The sequence below is a fragment of the Nelumbo nucifera genome, chromosome 3, assembly GCF_055504915.1.
Source record: "Nelumbo nucifera cultivar China Antique chromosome 3, China Antique-T2T, whole genome shotgun sequence".
NCBI classification, from domain to species: Eukaryota; Viridiplantae; Streptophyta; class Magnoliopsida; order Proteales; family Nelumbonaceae; genus Nelumbo; species Nelumbo nucifera.
In genome coordinates this window covers 99,665,164-99,684,596 of record NC_142651.1, presented here as the reverse complement: position 1 = coordinate 99,684,596, position 19,433 = coordinate 99,665,164, and the positions used below count along the sequence as shown (strand labels likewise).

General features: G+C 40.8%; 1 protein-coding gene across 4 annotated transcripts in view; it reads right to left on the bottom strand.

Annotated features, from left to right (window-relative positions):
- The window catches only part of LOC104588945 (phytyl ester synthase 1, chloroplastic-like), a 124,222-nt gene that overhangs the window by 60,029 nt on the left and 44,760 nt on the right, over window positions 1-19,433 (bottom strand). For all 4 annotated transcript variants that reach the window (XM_088902287.1, XM_088902286.1, XM_088902285.1 and 1 more), the window contains exon 7: window positions 15,331-15,437. In XM_088902287.1, coding sequence (XP_088758413.1) covers window positions 15,331-15,437 — 107 coding nt within the window. The remainder of the gene's footprint in view (window positions 1-15,330; window positions 15,438-19,433) is intronic.

Sequence of the window (19,433 nt, the reverse complement as noted above, 5' to 3'; positions counted from 1 at the left end):
CTTTTGAACCATCCGCGGAGCGGGAGGTTCAGGAGCCATTCCGAATTGGTAGCAAAAATCTCCTAATTCTCTTTTAGAATTAAGTTTTTCCTTTTTAACTTGTCTTTTTAGTTTCATGTCATTACATACTTCCAATCCTATTTGATTTACTATTTGGATTAAGTATCCGTAGGATTAATTGGAGTACAGGATTCTATCACCTCCTATTTGCCTAAGGTAATATCTAGCCTTTTCCTCAAATACTGGCGGGAGTCCCGAAATAAATTGTTCTTTCCAGAAGTCCTGTCTGGAATTGGTTAATCTATGTACTTTGGATAAGAATACATCTTTGTACCATCTAAAATCAGATAGGGTTTTACATCTAAGATTTATCAATTGTTCTCTTATTCGTTCCCACATATCTAACGAATTTCCTATGAACTGGTTTAGGATGTTTAGGATTAAGGTCATAACTGCATCAGATACAGGGGATCCTTGTATAAGGATTCTTTCTCCATCTTCATCTCTTTTTACTGCATTAAGGATGTAATCTCTTTCTCCTTCTGTAAGATAATTATTCCACCAACCTTTTAATTGTCATGTGAAGGATTCAGTGATAACAGTGGCTATCACCTTTTCATCATTTCCAGCCAATTTGTTGGCACAAGCATACATGGTCATGTATGCTATCATGTCGTGAATCTGATATTCAGATTTCCCATCTAGGTTTCATTCATAGAAGGCATTCCAATTATACCCGACTTAAGGTTTCATTGGTTCTTCGAATAGAAGATCCATTGGGGTGTGCCTTGAGTAATAAGGCTTTTTACTCTGATAGGAGAGTTTATTTATCTCCAAACTTTTTATGGATTCGCTTCCTGCTACGGATTCATTATTTGAATCTTCTCCCAAGAGATTTATTGATCTAGAGTCTGATAAGTCATCTTTCCTTTTGCCTTTACTAGATTTAGAAGTTTCTACCTTTTACCAAATTGAGGGGGATATTAATCTAGCCGATAATTCTTGATAACTTATTTTTGATAGATCTATTGGGTTTGTTTTAATTTTCATATTTTTAGGAAAACTTGGCATAATCGCCATTGGTCTTTCCATTTTGATTATCGCTCTGGTTTTAGAGATTTCTAGCGAACTTAATAAGGATTCTATCCTGTTGGTTTGTTTTCCTAAGACATTTAGGCATATATTCGTGTAATTGTTCTGTTATATTATTTGAGAATAGTGTTCTGGCGCAATTTTTTCATATTCTTTTATTATTGTTGAATTTTTTATAGGGCTAGCTATTAGCTCGTCCTTCCCTATTTTCATTGCTTCTAAAGGTGGATGTATTGATTCCACAATTTTTTCGGTTGTTACTATCTTCCAAGCTTTAGATAGCTTTTCTGTAACACATAATTCTAACTCCTTAGTGGGAGGTTGTATGAACTGGTTTTGTTTCACAAACCATTCCCAGAAAGGGATATTCTCCTTAACTTGCATCATGTCATCGTGCAATGCTTCTCTGATACGATCTCTTTCTTCCTTGGTAAATTTCTTGAAAAACCACGTTTTCTTCAAAGGTTGTGAGTTAAAATCTAACCTAATAGGGTCTTTATCTATTTGGAACTCATCTTCTGTTTTTATCACATTAATCTCAAAGTCTGCCTCTGTAGGCTCATAAGACTTTACCGATGGGTTTTCTCTTCGGGCTGTATGATAGTCCGATGGTGAATTATTGGTTATGGGTGTCTCATAAGTGGCATAAATAATTCCTGGGAGAGGTCGTGTCAGGTCTACCGATCTCCTGGAACTAGTGTCCATCAAATCGGCGTCTCTCCTAGACCTTGTATCCATTGATTCGGCATACGAAGGTCGTGAGGATGTCAAAGCTCTTCTAAACCTGAGTTCTATAGACCCATCTTGTTCATTGAACATAGAAGCTAATTCAGTGGATTCGATAGTGTGAAAATTTGAGAGAAAAATGAATTGATTGTATTGTCTTGGAAGGAGCATATACACAACTTTATATAGAATTACAGAGCTAATTTACAGGGTGATAAAATAGGAAACTAACTTTTCCTAAAAAACTAATTTCTATATCAGTGGGATTCTCCAATTAATATCCCATGATTCTAGGAAATTAAGTTTCCTAAATTGATGGACCTAAAATTATGGAGAATCAATTAGAGTCAATCTTCTACTTTCCAACACTCCCCCTCAAGCTGGTGAATATGCATCTTTCATTCCCAGCTTGGAGATAAGTCCTTGGAATGCCACACTGCAAAGCCCTTTTGTCAGCACATCTGCCAGTTGACCATTCGTTGAGACATATGGAGTGCAAATTAATCCGCTATCCAGCTTTTCCTTTATGAAATGCCTATTTATCTCAATGTGCTTTGTCCTGTCATGTTGGACGGGATTGTGAGCAATGTTAATAGCTGACTTGTTGTCACAGAATAATCTCATTGGACCTTCCCATCTGATCTTTAGGTCTTCCAAAATTATCTTGAGCCATAGTAATTCACATACTCCCTGAGCCATTGCCCTGAATTCTGCCTCCGCACTTGATCTATCTACCACATTCTGCTTCTTACTCCTCCATGTCACAAGATTTCCTCCAAGGAACGTACAGTAACCTGTAGTGGACCGCCTACCCATGGGAGAGCCTGCATAATCTGCATCGGTGTATGCCTCTAGGGTTAATCCAATATTTCTTTTAAACAAGATTCCTTTGCCAGGATTAGCCTTTAGGTAATGTAGTATCCTATAGACCGCCTGTAGGTGAACCTCTTTCGGGTTGTGCATAAACTGGCTAGCCACGCTCACGGCATATGCTATGTCTGGCCTTGTGTGGGCAAGATATATAAGTTTTCCTACTAATCTTTGGTACAGTTCCCTATTCACGGCTGGATCTTCATTTGCTTCTCCCAATTTGTGATTTGGCTCAATCGGTGTGGAGGATGGTTTGCATGCTAACTTTCCTGTCTCTCTTAAAAGATCTGTTACATATTTCTGTTGTGAGATAAAGATGCCTTCTCTGGAATGAGCTACTTCAATCCCTAGAAAATACTTCAATCTCCCAAGTTCTTTTATTTCGAATTCTCTGACTAGGCATCTTCTCAAGGCTTCCTTCTCCTTTTCATCATTTCCTGTCACAATTATGTCATCGACATATACCAGAAGAGCCATGACTCCCCCTGCATCTGAATGCTTTAGAAAGAGTGTATGATCTCCCTGACTTTGTTTGTATCCGATGGCAAGCATAACTTTAGTAAATCTTCCAAACCACGCCCTAGGTGATTGCTTGAGACCATATAGTGCTTTCTTCAACCTACAAACTTTATTTCCTTTGAAGCCCGGAGGAATATCCATGTATATCTCCTCCTCTAAATTACCGTGAAGAAAAGCATTCTTTACACCAAATTGCTCCAAGTACCAGTCGAAGTTAGCTGCTAGTGACAACAAAATTCTTACCGTATTCATCTTAGCCACTGGAGCGAATGTCTCCTGATAGTCAACACCATAGGTTTGTGTATATCCTTTTGCCACGAGTCTTGCCTTGTATCTTTCTAGAGAGCCATCTGACTTGTACTTTACTGTGAAAACCCACTTGCAGCCCACGGGTTTCTTTCCTGGTGGTAGGTCAACAATTTCCCATGTTTGATTCTTATCTAAAGCCTGCATCTCTTCTCTCATAGCATCTTTCCATTTCTCATCAGATAATGCCTCAGATAAAGTATTAGGAATATGAATGGTGTTTAGACTAACTAGGAAACTCCTATGTGATGGTGAGAATTTTTTTAAGGACACAAAATTTGCTAAGGGATATAAGGGATGTTTAGTGCATTCTCTTGTGCCTTTCCTAAGGGCAATAGGAAGATCTTGGTCAAATGCTAATTCAGAAGAAATTTCTGGAACTGTATTTACCTCATTCTCAGGATTAGGAGTTGAATCTTGAACCTGCACAAGATTAGGATCCTGGTTTCTTCTTCTTGAATATACCTGCAATCTCATAGAGTCACAAAGTTCATCATTCTCTGTCATGGGTCTGGTATGAATGGGTGAAGAAGTTGGTTTGGTTTGAGGTGGTTTGATAGGTGCAGATACGGATTGAACTGGTATAGATGCTAAGTTTGGGTGTTGAGAAACTGTAGGTAGACCAAGCGGGAACAATTCTCTGTCCTTATCTTCAATGAATGACAAAGACTCCCCCTGAAGATAAGGTTGAGTGAAATATGGTGTTTTTTCTTTAAAAGTGACATCAATAGAGACAAAGAATTTTTTAGTAGGTGGGTGGTAACACTTATAACCCTTTTGGGTGGACGAATAACCCACAAAAAAACACTTGATGGCTCTTGGATCTAACTTCCCTCTATTATGGGTATGAACATGGACAAAAGCAATGCATCCAAAGATTCTTGGGGTGAGATTATTTGTTGTACGTAGATCGGGATAAAATTGAGAAAGTGTTTCCATTGGTGTTTTAAATCCCAACACCATCGAAGGTAATCGATTTATAATGTATGCAGCTATAAGCACAGCTTCCCCCCAATAGGTTTTTGGAACATGCTGGTGGAAAAGTAAGGCTCGGGTTGCAGCTAGTAGATGACCATTCTTCCTTTCTGCTACTCCATTTTGTTGTGGAGTATTAATGCAGGAGGATTCATGGATAATCCCTTCTTTTTGAAAATATGGGGATAAAGTTTGGTTGAAATAATCCCGTGCATTATCCGATCTAAATCTTTTGATTCTGACCCCAAACTGATTTTGGATCATGTTATGGAAATTTGGGAGTACACTACTTACATCTGATTTAGATTTAAGAAGAAAGATCCAAGAGACCCTAGTGCAATCATCAATAAAAGAGACGAACCATCGTGAGCCAAACACATTTGGAACTGTGGAGGGTCCCCATATATCACTATGGATCAAAAAGAATGGGATTGAACTTCTCTTGTTACTGATTGGAAAGGGCACACACTTGTGTTTTGCAAATTCACACACATCACAATGAAAATATTCAACACTCAATCCTTTAAACAAAGAGGGAAACATGGTTTTCAAAATTCCAAAAGATGGATGTCCTAGTCGAAAGTATGAAGCCAAATGGTGTCTTTGTTGGATGATGAAAGGAATGACAAAGATAACTTATCCTGGACAATAATTGATTTGCATGATTCTTCAAGATAGTAGAGTCCATTCTTCTCCTTAGCAAGTCCAATCCTCTTCCCCGAATCCTAGTCCTAAAATATATAATAAGAAGGATAGAAAAGCACATTACAGTTCATGTCATGGGTGAGTTTTTGGATGGATATCAGGTTAGTGGACAATTTTGGAACATGAAGGACACTTTTTAGTGTAAGTGATGGATTAATATGGATATCCCCAAGGCCAGCTACGGTAGTAAGGGAACCGTCTGCAATGGCTATTTTTCGATTGCTTGGGCAGGGGGTATAAGTGCTAAAATGTAGTGAGGAGTGAGTCATGTGATCTGTGGCTCTTGAGTCAATAACCCATAAATCCCTAATAGGTTCATCTGAGACATTTAGTCCGTGAGGAATAGAAAACTTACCTGAGATTGCAAGAGAGCCTGTATCACTAGGTTTCTCCAACGATCCCAGAAGCCCCCTTAACTTTTCGATCTCCTCCTTATTGAACTCGGTCTTGTCTGGAGGCTTTTCTTGGCTCGGCTGATTTGTGGTGAACTTAGCTTGACTTCGACTCTTCTGTTGTCCTCGGTAGCCCCATTCCCTATTCAACGGTTTACCATTCAGCTTCCAACACTTCTCTTTGGTGTGCCTTGGTTTCTTGCAATAGGTACACCAAAGAGACTCCTTGTTGTCCCGTGCAGAGGACAAATCTGTCTTCATTCCTTCTAATATTTTCGGTTGTTCCATCCTTGTAGTCATGGCTGAACCTTCTAGTACTTGGAGTTCAAGCATAACCCCCCTACGGCTTTCTTCAGCACGAATCAGAGAAATAGTCTCATTTAGAGATGGTACCTCTTCTTTGCCGAGAATCTGGACCCTAACTTGATCAAATTCTGCTTTGAGTCCTGCAAGAAAGTCATAAACGCGATCTTTTTCGATAAAACTCTTTAGGATTGCTGCATCCGCTGCACATTTAGTCTCAATGCACCGATAATGATCGAGTTCTTGCCACAGGTTCTGCAGTAAATTTGCATACTCGGTAACTGTCTTGCTGCCTTGTTTAGTTGCTCCAGTCTTGACTTCGATTTCGTACACTTGTGTTGCATCACGTGCTTTTGAATATGTTTGTCGGACGGCATCCCAGATCTCTTTAGCCATGGATAAAAACATACACGTGTCGCTGATTTCAGGGTTCATTGAATTCCATAACCATGACATGATCATGGAGTCAGCTTCGTCCCATGCATCAAATCTTGGATCTCCTTCCTTCGGTCCCGTCCCTAAGAGATGACTAAGCTTTCCTTTTCCCTTTAAATATGTTCGAACAAACTGAGACCACTTCAAATAATTTTTCCCGTTCAACCTATATGCTGCCTGAATGTTTTGCAGGTCGCCAGATGCTTGATGTGAGGAAACTTCTTTCGATTGTGCAGTGGTATTTGATACAGTGGCTTCTGACATTTTGGGCGGGCTTCAAGAAAGAGAGAAAAACATACAATGAAGGTCTGAAAAACTTAGTAAGGGTTGGCGATGAAGGCCTAAAGAATCTTTCAGCCAATGTAAAAAAAAGGTAACTGTAATGCTCCACCAAACTGAAGAGTGGATCGAAACCACTCAAAATCAAAACTGATCGAAACCAAACCAAAGGGATTCAGTAAATCTGCTCTGGGCAACACCAGATCTAAGATTTCAGACTGATCTGATGTCTCTACAAAGAGATCCAAGAAAAAAGGATGAATCCGATGAAGCAGCAGTCCAGAAGAAGCAAAAATGTAGAGTTCAGATCTGTAGCCGATCTCGAAGAAGAATCAAGGACACTCAAGAACCTCCCAAATACTGTTTGAGAGTTCTTGAACCAGCAGCAGAGATGACCAAAGAGATACTATGTGTGGATTAAGTCGTGACCTGCTCTGATACCATGTGAAAATTTGAGAGAAAAATGAATTGATTGTATTGTCTTGGAAGGAGCATATACACAACTTTATATAGAATTACAGAGCTAATTTACAGGGTGATAAAATAGGAAACTAACTTTTCCTAAAAAACTAATTTCTATATCAGTGGGATTCTCCAATTAATATCCCATGATTTTAGGATATCCCATGATTCTAGGAAATTAAGTTTCCTAAATTGATGGACCTAAAATTATGGAGAATCAATCAGAGAGTCAATCTTCTACTTTCCAACAGATAGGACTCGGGGGTTCTACTTTAGCAAGTGACCAACTTTTCGGCATCTTCACTTCATTCCAAGTTATTTGCCTAGGAATCGAAACATTATTCCTAGCGTTGGTCAGGAAGAGGGTAGTCATTCCTGTGATCCTGGTATTAGGACAGATAGTATTCATGGTCTTGAAGTAGACCCTGTATACTAACGCTATATTTTTGGATCCTGGTTTCATATCGAAATCTTGGGTCTGAATCCCAAGGGTTAAGGCTTCTTGGATACCCGGATCTGTTAGTGATACAGAAAAATTTGGAAAGGCATTGAAGTAAATTGGCCCTTGATGGAGGCTTCCTTCTATTACTCCTAATAAGGAGTCATTGAATCTATTATGTCTAGAATCGGTCAGACAAGCTAGGGCTGCTGTCTGTAGACCTGTTCTAGTCAATGGTTTAATGGAAACTTGTATTAAGCCAAAATGTATAAAATTACAGTCACTTCTTTTCTTATAAGTTTCTATTATCTTTTTATCTACTAGGGAGAAGCTTTCTGCTTCGTTTCCTAGAGCAGTCGTTCTTTCTACAGTCCTAATATTCAGGTCTGTTTTTAGGCTGAATATTCCTTTTTTGTATATTTCAGACGGTGCAATCTTTGGGATAGTCCAGTTGTATAAAAATTTTTCTAAGTAGAAGTTCAGGACTGTTATCAGTCTTGAACTCTAATGGATTTCAGGATCGAAAATAAGAAGAAAGGTAAGAGGAAAGAAGAGGAAGAGGGAGGAGAAGCAGTAGAACACAAGAGTTGAAAGGAGGAGCAGAAGCTTAATGTACTGCTGCCGCCACTTTAATTAATATTTATAGGTTATGCTCATTACACGGAAAGGACAGATCTGCCCTTAGTCTTTACATAACAAACAAATCAAAATAAGACTGAAATAATAAGTAACAAATAACAACTGAAACAACTAAATAACCAATAGCTAACTCTAGGAAGACTAGAACACCTTCTACCCTACAAGTACAGTGGGACCGTAGCTGTGGGGCCCACATCAGTGTTCTCTACACTCCCCCTCAAGTTGGGAATAAATGTTTATCATTCCCAACTTGGATAGATCCGCCTCTAGCTTCTTCCGTGGTACAGCTTTGGTGAGGATATCTGCCAGCTGCATGTTGGAGGTGATGTATGGGAGGCACACTTCTTGTGATGAGACCCTCTCTCGTACAAAGTGTCGATCAACTTCAATATGTTTAGTTCTGTGATGCTGCACCGGGTTGTGTGCTATATTAATAGCCGCTTGATTATCACAATACAGCATCAGGGGCTTCTCATACTCAATACCCAACTCCTCAAGTAGTGATCTCAGCCAAAGAATTTCAGCCACTCCATTAGCCATTGACCTGTACTCAACTTCAGCATTGGATCGGGAGACAACACTCTGTTTCTTACTCCTCCAAGAGACCAAGTTACCTCCCACAAGAGCATAATATCTAGAGGTAGACCTTCTGTCATCAACACTCCCAGCCCAATCGGCATCCGTATAGACTTCCACCTTCATGTGGTCATTGTTCTTGAACAGTATACCTCTACCCGGGCATCTCCTCAAGTATGCTAGTATTCTTTCTGCTGCTAGAAGGTGCGTGGTTCTAGGAGAATGCATGTACTGACTGACAACGCTAACGACATAACTGATATCTGGTCGAGTGAGGCATAGATATAGGAGCTTTCCCACTAACCGCTGGAACATAACTTTGTCTTCAAGCAACTCCCCACTCTCTGCACTAATTCTGTGGTTCTGTTCAATGGGTGTATCTGTAGGTTTGACACCCAGCTTTCCAGTTTCAGCCAACAGATCTAAAACATATTTTCTCTGAGAGATAAAGATCCCCTGTTTAGATCTAGCAACCTCAATACCCAAAAAATACCGTAGTGTACCCAGATCTTTCACCTCAAACTCTTGATGAAGGAGCTGTTTGAGGGACTCAATCTCATGGTTGTCATTTCCTGTCACCACAATATCATCAACATATACTGCAAGTAGTGTCAGTGACGACTCCACCCTCTTGATGAACAGTGTATGATCTGACTGGGCCTGTACATAACCGAACTTCCCAAGGGCTAGTCTGAATCTGTCGAACCAAGCTCTAGGTGACTGCTTCAAACCATACAATGCCTTATTGAGCCGGCAGACCTTCTTACCTGCCTCTGTATCATAGAATCCAGGAGACAACTGCATGTAAACCTCTTCCTGCAAGTCCCCATTCAGGAAGGCATTCTTAACAACCATTTGGTACAAAGGCCAAGTGTAGCTTGCTGCAAGAGATAATAGAACCCGAATGGTGGTCATCTTGGCTACCGGGGCAAATGTCTCCAAGTAATCTATACCATAAGTCTGAGTGAACCCTTTTGCAACTAGCCGAGCTTCGTACCTCTCAATGGAACCATCCACATTGTGCTTCACAGTAAATACCCACCTGCATCCAATTGGTTTCTTTCCTTTGGGCAGGTCAACTAGCTCCCAGGTATTATTTTTCAACAGGGCATCCATTTCAACTTGCATTGCACCTCTCCACTCCGGGACTGATAGGGCTTCTTGCACTGTTCTCGGAATAGGGACATCAACAACGGAGGTGAGATAGGACCTGTAAGAGGGAGATAGGCGATCATAGGACAAAAACTGGGAGATGCAGTGGGCTGTAGATGTGGTGCAATGCTGTTTTCCTTTACGGAGGGCAATGGGAAGGTCAAGGTCATCTGCAAAGGGTGAGGTAGCAACAATGGAAAGAGTCTCTGTGGGTCCTGAGACTGTAATATCTGGACTTGGAGCCGTAGAAGAGGTTGGAGCTGGCCGGGATTGCTGATGACCGGGATCAACCTGTCTGCATCGCCTGTGATAGACTCTCAACTCCCGATCCCTTTGACCACCCTCGCTACTGCAACCCTCATCACCAACTGGAATAGGTAAGGGAACAGCCTCAAAAGTATTAACCCTGTCCTCACTGCACTCCCCCTAAAGAAAAGAACCCAAATCTCCACGCTCACTACTCTCCCCCCGAGGAGAGACCCGAGAATAGTAGGGTGTCTCCTCAAAGAAAGTGACATCCATGGATACAAACTTCTTCCCTGAGACAGGATCATAACAACAATAACCCTTTTGAGTTTGTGCATAACCAAGAAAGATGCATTTGGAGGTCTTGGGTTCAAACTTGGAGTGATGGGGACCGAGAAGCTGAACAAAACAGGTACAACCAAATGTTTTGAGGAGAATAGTGAACAACTCCTCATTAGGGTATAGAAGGGAAAAAGGAGGTTTCATATCAAGAACCCGGGAAGGAATCCGATTAATAAGATATACCGCCGTAAGGATAGCATCACCCCAGAAGCGAATAGGGACATTGGAGGTAAACATAATACTTCTAGCCACCTCCAAGATGTGCCTATTCTTCCTTTCTGCAACCCCATTCTGCTAAGGTGTATGAGGGCAAGTGCTCTGGTGGATAACCCCATGATTAAGGAGGTACGATGCCAATGGCTTAGCAAAGTATTCCTTTGCATTATCAGATCTAAGCACTTTGATCCTGGCATCAAACTGGGTTAGGATCATTTGGTGGAAGTTTTGGGTCAGGGCAGGCACCTCATCTCGTGAACGCATAAGATAAACCCAAGAAAACCGGGTGTGGTCATCAACAAATAACAAAAAATATCTGTACCCACTCATAGAAGGAATGTGATATGGCCCCCAAACATCAGTATGCACAATATCAAAAGAACTATTACTCCTTTTATTACTCAATGAATAAGAGTTTCTACAATGTTTAGCAAACTCACAACTTTCACACTTCAACTGAGATGACTCAACAGATTCAAACAAAGTAGGAAACAGACTCTTCAAGGACCGAAAAGATAAATGACCCAATCGGTTATGCCAAAGCATAACCGGACTCACAACTTGAGAAACAAGTAACTTCTTATCCACTGACTCTTCCCGACGAGAACTCTCCCCGAGCAGATAGATCCCATTCGTCTCACGGCCAGTCCCAATCACCTTCTTCGTCTCCAGGTCCTAAAAAACACATTGGTCAGGAAAGAAAGTTACTGAGCAGTTCAAATGTTTGGTAATACTACTAATGGAAAGGAGGTTAGTATCCAGTTTAGGAACATGCAAGACAGAGGACAAGGATATAGTATCCGACAGTTTGATGTCATCCTTGCCAGAAATAGGGACAAGAGAGCCATCAACTATAGATACTTTATCTCTACCAGAAGATAAGTAATAAGTAGTAAACAAGGAGGGCAAGCTAGTCATATGGTCGGATGCACCTGAATCTATTACCCAACAAGGTTCAGTAGTACCTGGAGCGGAGGCATGGTAGGCTGAGGCTCGAGTACCTGAGTGTGCAAAGGCCGATGTGGCCAGGGCTGACGATGAATGCGGTAACTGAGCTGAACTGCCAACTTCCTTCTCCAATTGTATTAGAGCAGCCCGAACTGCAGCTAAGGTCTCTAATGGTGTGCCTCTTGTGCCAGATGAGGATGCTAAATCAGTAGTCATAGCCACATGAGCATTACCCTTTTTATTTCTCAACTTTGCCGGGACCAAATGTGGATGCAACTTCTAACATGTTTCTTTTGTGTGTTTAGGTTTCTTGCAATGCTCACACACCACATCCCTTTTATCTTCCTTCTTTCTGTCCCTCTCTGAATCACCCCCTGTTTTGGGTTTGATAGCTACCAAGGCAGGTGTAAGCGGCTGAGGTTGCATCATGACTTTCCTCCTGGTCTCTTCACTATGCACTAAGGAGTATGCCTGAGAGAGGGTCACACTATCTCTAGTCAAAATCTGCTGCCTCACAATATCATATTCTGAATTCAGTCCTGCCAGGAACTCAAACACTCTGTTTGTCTCGATGTGCTTTCTATGTATTTGAGCATCTTTGGGACTCTCCCACTCAAGAGTCTCTAAGTGATCAATCTCATGCCACAGGGACTTCAAGGTAGAGAAGTAGACCGACACCGGTTTCTCTCCTTGTTTAAGGGAATTCACCTCACATTTCAATTCATATGCTCTGGCAACATTAAGGGGTTGGGAGTAAGTCTCTTTCATCACATCCCATATCTCCTTGGTTGTCTTTGCCCATAAGTAATTTCGGCTGATATGGGGCTGCATAGAATTACAGAGCCATGTCATAATCAAGTAGTTTTCTTGGACCCACTTGGTATACATAGGGTCTCCCTTGGAAGGTTCTGCCACATCTCCCAAGAGATACCCTACTTTGCCCCTTCCCCCAATAGCCATCATGGCTGATTGGGCCCATTCCAAATAGTTTGATCCATCAAACTTTACGGTTGTAATCTGAAAACCTGTCTCAGAACCACCACCATAACTGCTGTTCCCAAAACTGCCTTCTGCCTGATTCTTAAACTCCATTTCGGTCAAGAAGCAGAAGTCTCAAAATTAGGGTTACTACAGTCAAAACCAGCACTAGGACTACCAACCACAATCACAAAATCAGTATAGAACCAATTTGTACTCACAGTAGATGTGCATGAAACATGTATAAAACTGATCTGAAATCAATAACCACACACAACAGCAACAGTCCGAACTGTTTTCACCCCTTTAGAAGTGTTCAATACCCCAAAAGAAAACTGAAAAACAGTTTGAAGAACAATCTGATATGCTGAAGCCAATTTGAGGTTTTAATCAGTCCTAAAAGTCGTACACTCCAGACAGTACCGTACGGATAAGGTTTGTATTAGGATTAATATGAAACCCTAAAACTGATCAATGTTGAGGAGAACTATCAAGGTTTGCCGCAGGGATAAGATCACAAGGTTCAGTCCAATACTAGGGTTTGCCGCAGGGATAAGACAAAACCCTAGAGAATAGAGAGATAAAACCCTAGAGTGGTTCGGCCACCCTTGCTGGATAGGTCCAACCTATCTTCTCTGATATTACTTCTCTCAGAAAATAAAAGACTTACAATAGGATGCAGTTCGCTGCCTACCAAGGTTACCCGAACCCTAGCCTTCTCTGATTCTTCCTGATCACCAACTCGCTGCAACTGTGGCACTTCTTCAAACAGTTGCTAATCCTCTGGAGATCTCCAAGAACCAGTCAACGAACTCTGCTTTCTCAGCTTCCAGCCTTAGATGGTTCTCATGTGGTCGGCTGGACTAGACTCACATGAGAAACCCTAGCTCTGATACCAAGTAGAAGTTCAGGACTGTTATCAGTCTTGAACTCTAATGGATTTCAGGATCGAAAATAAGAAGAAAGGTAAGAGGAAAGAAGAGGAAGAGGGAGGAGAAGTAGTAGAACGCAAGAGTTGAAAGGAGGAGCAGAAGCTTAATGTACTGCTGCCGCCACTTTAATTAATATTTATAGGTTATGCTCATTACATGGAAAGGACAGATCTGCCCTTAGTCTTTACATAACAAACAAATCAAAATAAGACTGAAATAATAAGTAACAAATAACAACTGAAACAACTAAATAACCAATAACTAACCCTAGGAAGACTAGAACACCTTCTACCCTACAAGTACAGTGGGACCGTAGTTGTGGAGCCCACATCAGTGTTCTCTACATTCTATATTATCATAATTTACTTCTTCCATATTTTTTATAGACATAGACTTGGCTAAAGATGTTCTACTACTATTTTCACTAGTCTTCGGGGGAACTAGAGGAGGTCCTAAATAACTTTTCATCTTATCCTTTTACTTCACCAAATATGGTCAGTCAACTTCCACGGCCTTCACTCTCTTCGGCCTTCAACACGACAACAACCTTGGCTCAAGGGTTCTAGCCTTGGTAAAAACGACAGGTGTCTAGGCTGTCCGACTGGGGTTCTAGCCCAGTGATATCTCCGAAGAAGCTACAGTCTTTGGGTTCTAGCCAAAGGTTCTAGGGTACCTACTAGTGTCCAAAGATCTAAGCTAGATAGAGACAGGTTCAGATGTTAACAATTGTATGGTCAATATGGAAGATAGAGCATAGAGGGATTAAGAGATGAAGTAAGGATAGATAGGGATGTTGGCTCTGATACCAATATGGGGGAATAACAGAAAGAGTGATTAACAGTGATGACGATGAACAGTAATGAATAGTGATGATGATGATAATATATATATATATATACAAGAGAGAAAGGTAATTCCTTTGGAGGTGGATGCAAGAACTAAAGATGCGATCTTATGGTCAGTTTAGGAGGAATGAAATGCAATAACTTTTTCAAACAAGACAAAAACTCTGGAAGCCTTAGTAGAGCTGATTACAGTGTGAGTGGCTTATTGGTCAAAAGACACAAAACCATGGAAGAGTTCAAACCTTTCACCAATAACATCATTTGAGAATGGAATATGTTCTTTCATCTTCCTTTAGGAGTAGTCAATAAGAACCACACCTTCAAATCAGATCAAATTAAAATAAGTGCAGCCTGGGAAATCCTGGAGCTTCGGGACTTGGGGGAGTTTTCAAGGATCAGGAACCATCAATGACATGCTTTCATATTTGTGGAGCCAATAAGCAGAGGGATTCCATATGAACAGAACTTCTATCTCTACTGCAGGAGCTATGCATAGCACTTTCTCTGCATTACAACAACCTAATGGTGGAAGCAAATCTCAGGTAATCATAGATTGGTAGCCTTCTAAATGGAAATTCAGAAAGTTAAAGATCTATCCAACCAACTAGATAGCTTGTTTAGTTGAGTTCATAGAGCTGAAAACTCTTTCAGCAGATAGCTTGCAAGGGAAGAGGCAGTAAGAACATTCATATCGAGGCCCTACTCCCCCGCCCCCCCCCCCCCCAAATGGGACTTTTATTGGTAATCTTTATCATGGGATATTGTATAACATGATGGAGCTATCCCTCTTTATTTTCCTTTATTTGGCATTTCTTGATGCCATCTTAATTGTACTATCTCTTATTTTTTATTAATAAAGTTGCAGATCCGTTACCACTAAAAAGAAGCTTGCCCATGCGCAACCAAGAACTTCAATGACAGGGAAATTGTAAGCAAAGAAAGCAGATTCTTACTGACAGACGTGGTAATAAAGCAGTAAGATTTCCAGACAATTGTTCTAGTGTTTGTGCAGGAGGAAGTCTATCATCAACATTGGCCATTGCCATCTTCACAGGATCACCTATTGTAATAAAATGTGGAAAATTAGTAGAACGAGTGCAAATTGAAACCAACCACAGTAGAAAGAATGTGATGATCATGGATTTCAACAAACTTAAGAACAACAAAATAGTGATCAGTGGATCTCAAATTTACAGCATATATAAAACAGAGCATGTGAACTATGGGTGGAGGAACAAACATTAAGAAGACTCAACAAATGAACTGTAAAAGTCAAGGCATCCATACATTTGTGCCAATAACACACATACAGCAATAGGATGAATTAGAGATTAAAGAACCACAACTTATAGATAACATATTATGAAATTCCCAAAAGATGCTCATTTTGGTGTAACTTCAAGTGCTTTAAGCATTATGGTAGATACTTTACTTTTCTTTCTATTTAGGATGGACAAAAGGAAGTTAATAACCTTTAATAAAACCCAACGACTCACCAATATGATGTCATTTGGGAGTGGGTGAAATGGCAGAGTACCAAAAAAAATCTAGGTGAAATGGTATTCAGTCCTGCCCACTCATAAGAAATAACTTCACTGTTTCTCATGATAGTGGGTGAAATGACAAAACTTGGATTATAATTTTGTTCAGAACCTGTTGGGGTTTATAGAAAGAGGAACATATGAATCTTTTATGGAAAAGCAAGGGAGCCTAGATGATTGTGCACAACTTGACTTCTATTGGACATTAGGTTTTGCCCAAGTTTGAAAACATTGTAAAAGTTGATGTGTCGGCTTCTTTTAGAATGGCTTTTTGGAATATTTTTGATATAGTAGATATTAATGTACAACTTGACTTCGATTGGCATAGTTACGACTTACGAGTTTTGTTTTTTTTTTTTGTTTCTTTTTTTTTTGCAGGAGGTGTTACAATGTGACACTCTGGACCATGGAGTGTCACATTGATGTTAGGCAGGTCAGGAGGATGAGTGAAAGGATGAAGGTGTTGCAGGCAAGTCTCAATGGTAGATTTGTGGGAGTTGAGTTGGAAGAGGTCGAAGTCTGAGGGATGTTAGAGTGGGGGAAGGAGGTGATGAGGGTGAGGAGACTTGTAGGAAGGACATTTCTGTTTATGTTCTATGAGAGGTCAGATGTGGATTGGGTTCTTGAATTGGAAAATTTGAAGGTAAGGAATTGGGATCTCAGGTTGAGCTGGTGCTTTCCAGTGGAAGGAGAAATTCACAAAGAAAAGAGGAGGCATGTGGTTTGGATTGTGGTGGTTGGTATTCCGTTATGTGCACGATCTATAATTGCTTTCAAAGAGATTGGCGAGCATTGTGGGAGGTTGGGAGAGGGTGGGCATGGCAAGAATCTTGGTGGAATTGGAGGGCCTTTCTGTTATCTCAAACTTGTTGGAGTTTCATATTGCTGGAGAATTTACGAGTGAAGAATCATGATTGAAGGTGAGGATGTGACCTTTAGTGTGGAGAAGGAACTTATTTGCAATAAGACTGTATTTTGGAAAGTGGGGGAAGCTAGTATTAAGGAAGTTAAAGGGTAGAAAAGCAATTTTGAATGATAGGAAAACGGAGGTGATTCATGCTGAAGGTTACATGGAAGGTAATGGTATCAAAGAGCAAGGAAGTTAAAGGGCTAGGTGGGAGAGACACGATGAAGGAAGGGGAGCATTAAGGTGAGGAAAGGGAAAGCTCGCAAGTGCCTCAATTCGAGGGACAAAAAGAAGGTAGCGACTAAGGGAATAAAGAATTAGAAGGGTTGGCTAAGTTTGGTTTGAGAGAGGAAGGGGAACCAACACTTGCGGGCTCTTGTGATGAGAGGGGCTTGAGTGGGATCCACTTTCAGAAGAAAGAGTCAATGGTTTTACGCAGAAGAGATTGGTGGGATAAGTTAAAAGTTTCAAGAGGGAGGGAATTTGGGAAGGTTCAAGAAGTTTTCAAAGAGATTGGGCAGGTCTTTTAGATGGAGTAGGGGTGGTAAAAAGGAAAGGGACTCATGTGAGGAGTGGGTATAGATCTAGGAAGAAAGAAGGGTTGGTGTTGAAAAGTTCTAAGTCTGGGGAGGGCCTTGGTGTTTAGGGGGAGATTTCAATGTAGTAAGGTTTGTGAGTGAGACAACTAGAGTTAGGCAAGGAACTAAATTGAGTATGAGAAAGTTCAACTCCTTTATTGAAGCTTTTGAGCTAAGAGATATTCCTCTAGGGCAATCCTATTATACTTGGTCAAACCTTCAAACATCCCCTATCCTATCCAAGCTTGATAGGTTTTTAGTTTCACCTGACTGGGAAAAGCATTGGCCAGGGTTAGTTGGGAGAAATCTACCTAGAATAACCTTAGACCATTGGCCCATCTATTTGTTTGAGAGAACCAGTGATGGTGGCTGATAACTCTGTATTTTGATGCCTTAAGGCCATCATTTCAGGGGTATTTTAGGCCTTAGAATAGACAAAATGTCCCCTTTTCCCAGTTAAATTCAATATTGTGACCTCTGAGGGTCTTTGTGCAAATCTTGTGGAAAACTGGGGAAGTTTCATGGCTGAAATGCAGTTTTTGGGAAGCTGGTGTGAAGTCCAGCTGAGAGAGGGGGTGTTTTTGTGAAAAACTGAACACAGGAAGGCGCCTCCTAGCTGCTAAACCCAGAATGGCGCCCCTCCTACTGTATTAGCATACTCCCCTCTCCCTAGCAAACCCTAGGGTGACTCTCCACTCATTCTTTTCATCTCTAACAAACCCTAGCCACCCCTAACTACTAAATCCTCACCTTCCATCCCTTCTAATCTCCACCATTCATTCTAGGGCACTCTCTTTTTAGCATTCTAACCCTAGGGCGCCACCTAACTTATAATCCTCACCATTCAGCCCTTAGCCACTAGATCTCAGCCCTCTATTCCACTCTCTATCTCAGCCATTCACTCTAGGGCGCCACCCATTCCTTTTAATCTCCACCTTTCAGCCCTAGGCGCCCTAATCTCCACCATTCAATTCTGGGCACCCAAATCTCAGCCCTACATAATATTGAGCGCCCTCTCCTTCTCTTCTCAGCCTTAGGATCACCTTAGAACCATCCTAACCCTTCATTCTAAACCCTAGGGCGCCCATATTTTTGCCAAAACCCAGCTGCCGCCCCCCTCTTTCTCTCTAATCCCAGTTTTATCCACCATTCTCTAAAAAAATGACCCAAGGGGGCCTGAGAAGGGGTTGGATTCTACCCCCAAGTAAGACGGAAGGCTGATCTTGAGAAGTTCAAGGGTAGAGGAAGAGAACGCCCAGGCAAGAGGAGGGGTTCCTACTTGCAGTTCACCTAGCCACTACTGCCACCTCTGGATTGGATTCGGATCCCAACTAGTTTACTTTCGTTTTAGATTTAACTTCCGTTCTTTAATTTCTAGTCTTATTCTTCCTTTCTGCAATTTACTTTTATCTAGTTTATTTTTTGTTTTCTTTTCTGCAGATCTGGGATTCAGACAAGTAAGACAGAAGGCCTAGCTCGAGGAGTTCGAGGGTCAAAGGAGAGATCCGGAGACTGCTACCTCTGATCGAGTTGCAGACTTTTCATTTAGTTTCTTTTATTTATTTATTTCTGTTATTTATTTATTTTTCTGCACTTTTCGCTTTCAGAATTGTTAGAATTTTATTTTAATGGGTTCCAATTTAATTTATTTCTGTTATTTATTTATTTTTCGGAGACTACTACCTCCGACCGAGTTGCAGACTTTTCATTTAGTTTCTTTTATTTATTTATTTTTGTTATTTATTTATTTTTCTGCACTTTTCGCTTTCAGAATTGTTAGAATTTTATTTTAATGGGTTCCAATTTAATTAATTAAAGTTGTGTTTCTACAACTTCCCATCGTGTTATTTTGTCCGAATTAAAGTACGTAGTGATTTTTCCCTCGCTTCCCTGTGGATAGAACCCCTTTCTCACCATTAACTGCGTTTGTAGTTGTTTTGAGAATCGGTAAATTTATAAATATTGAAACTGGTGTTCCAAAATGGTTAACGACACGCTTCCGGAGACACCAATGGCCCAACTCCATTCAA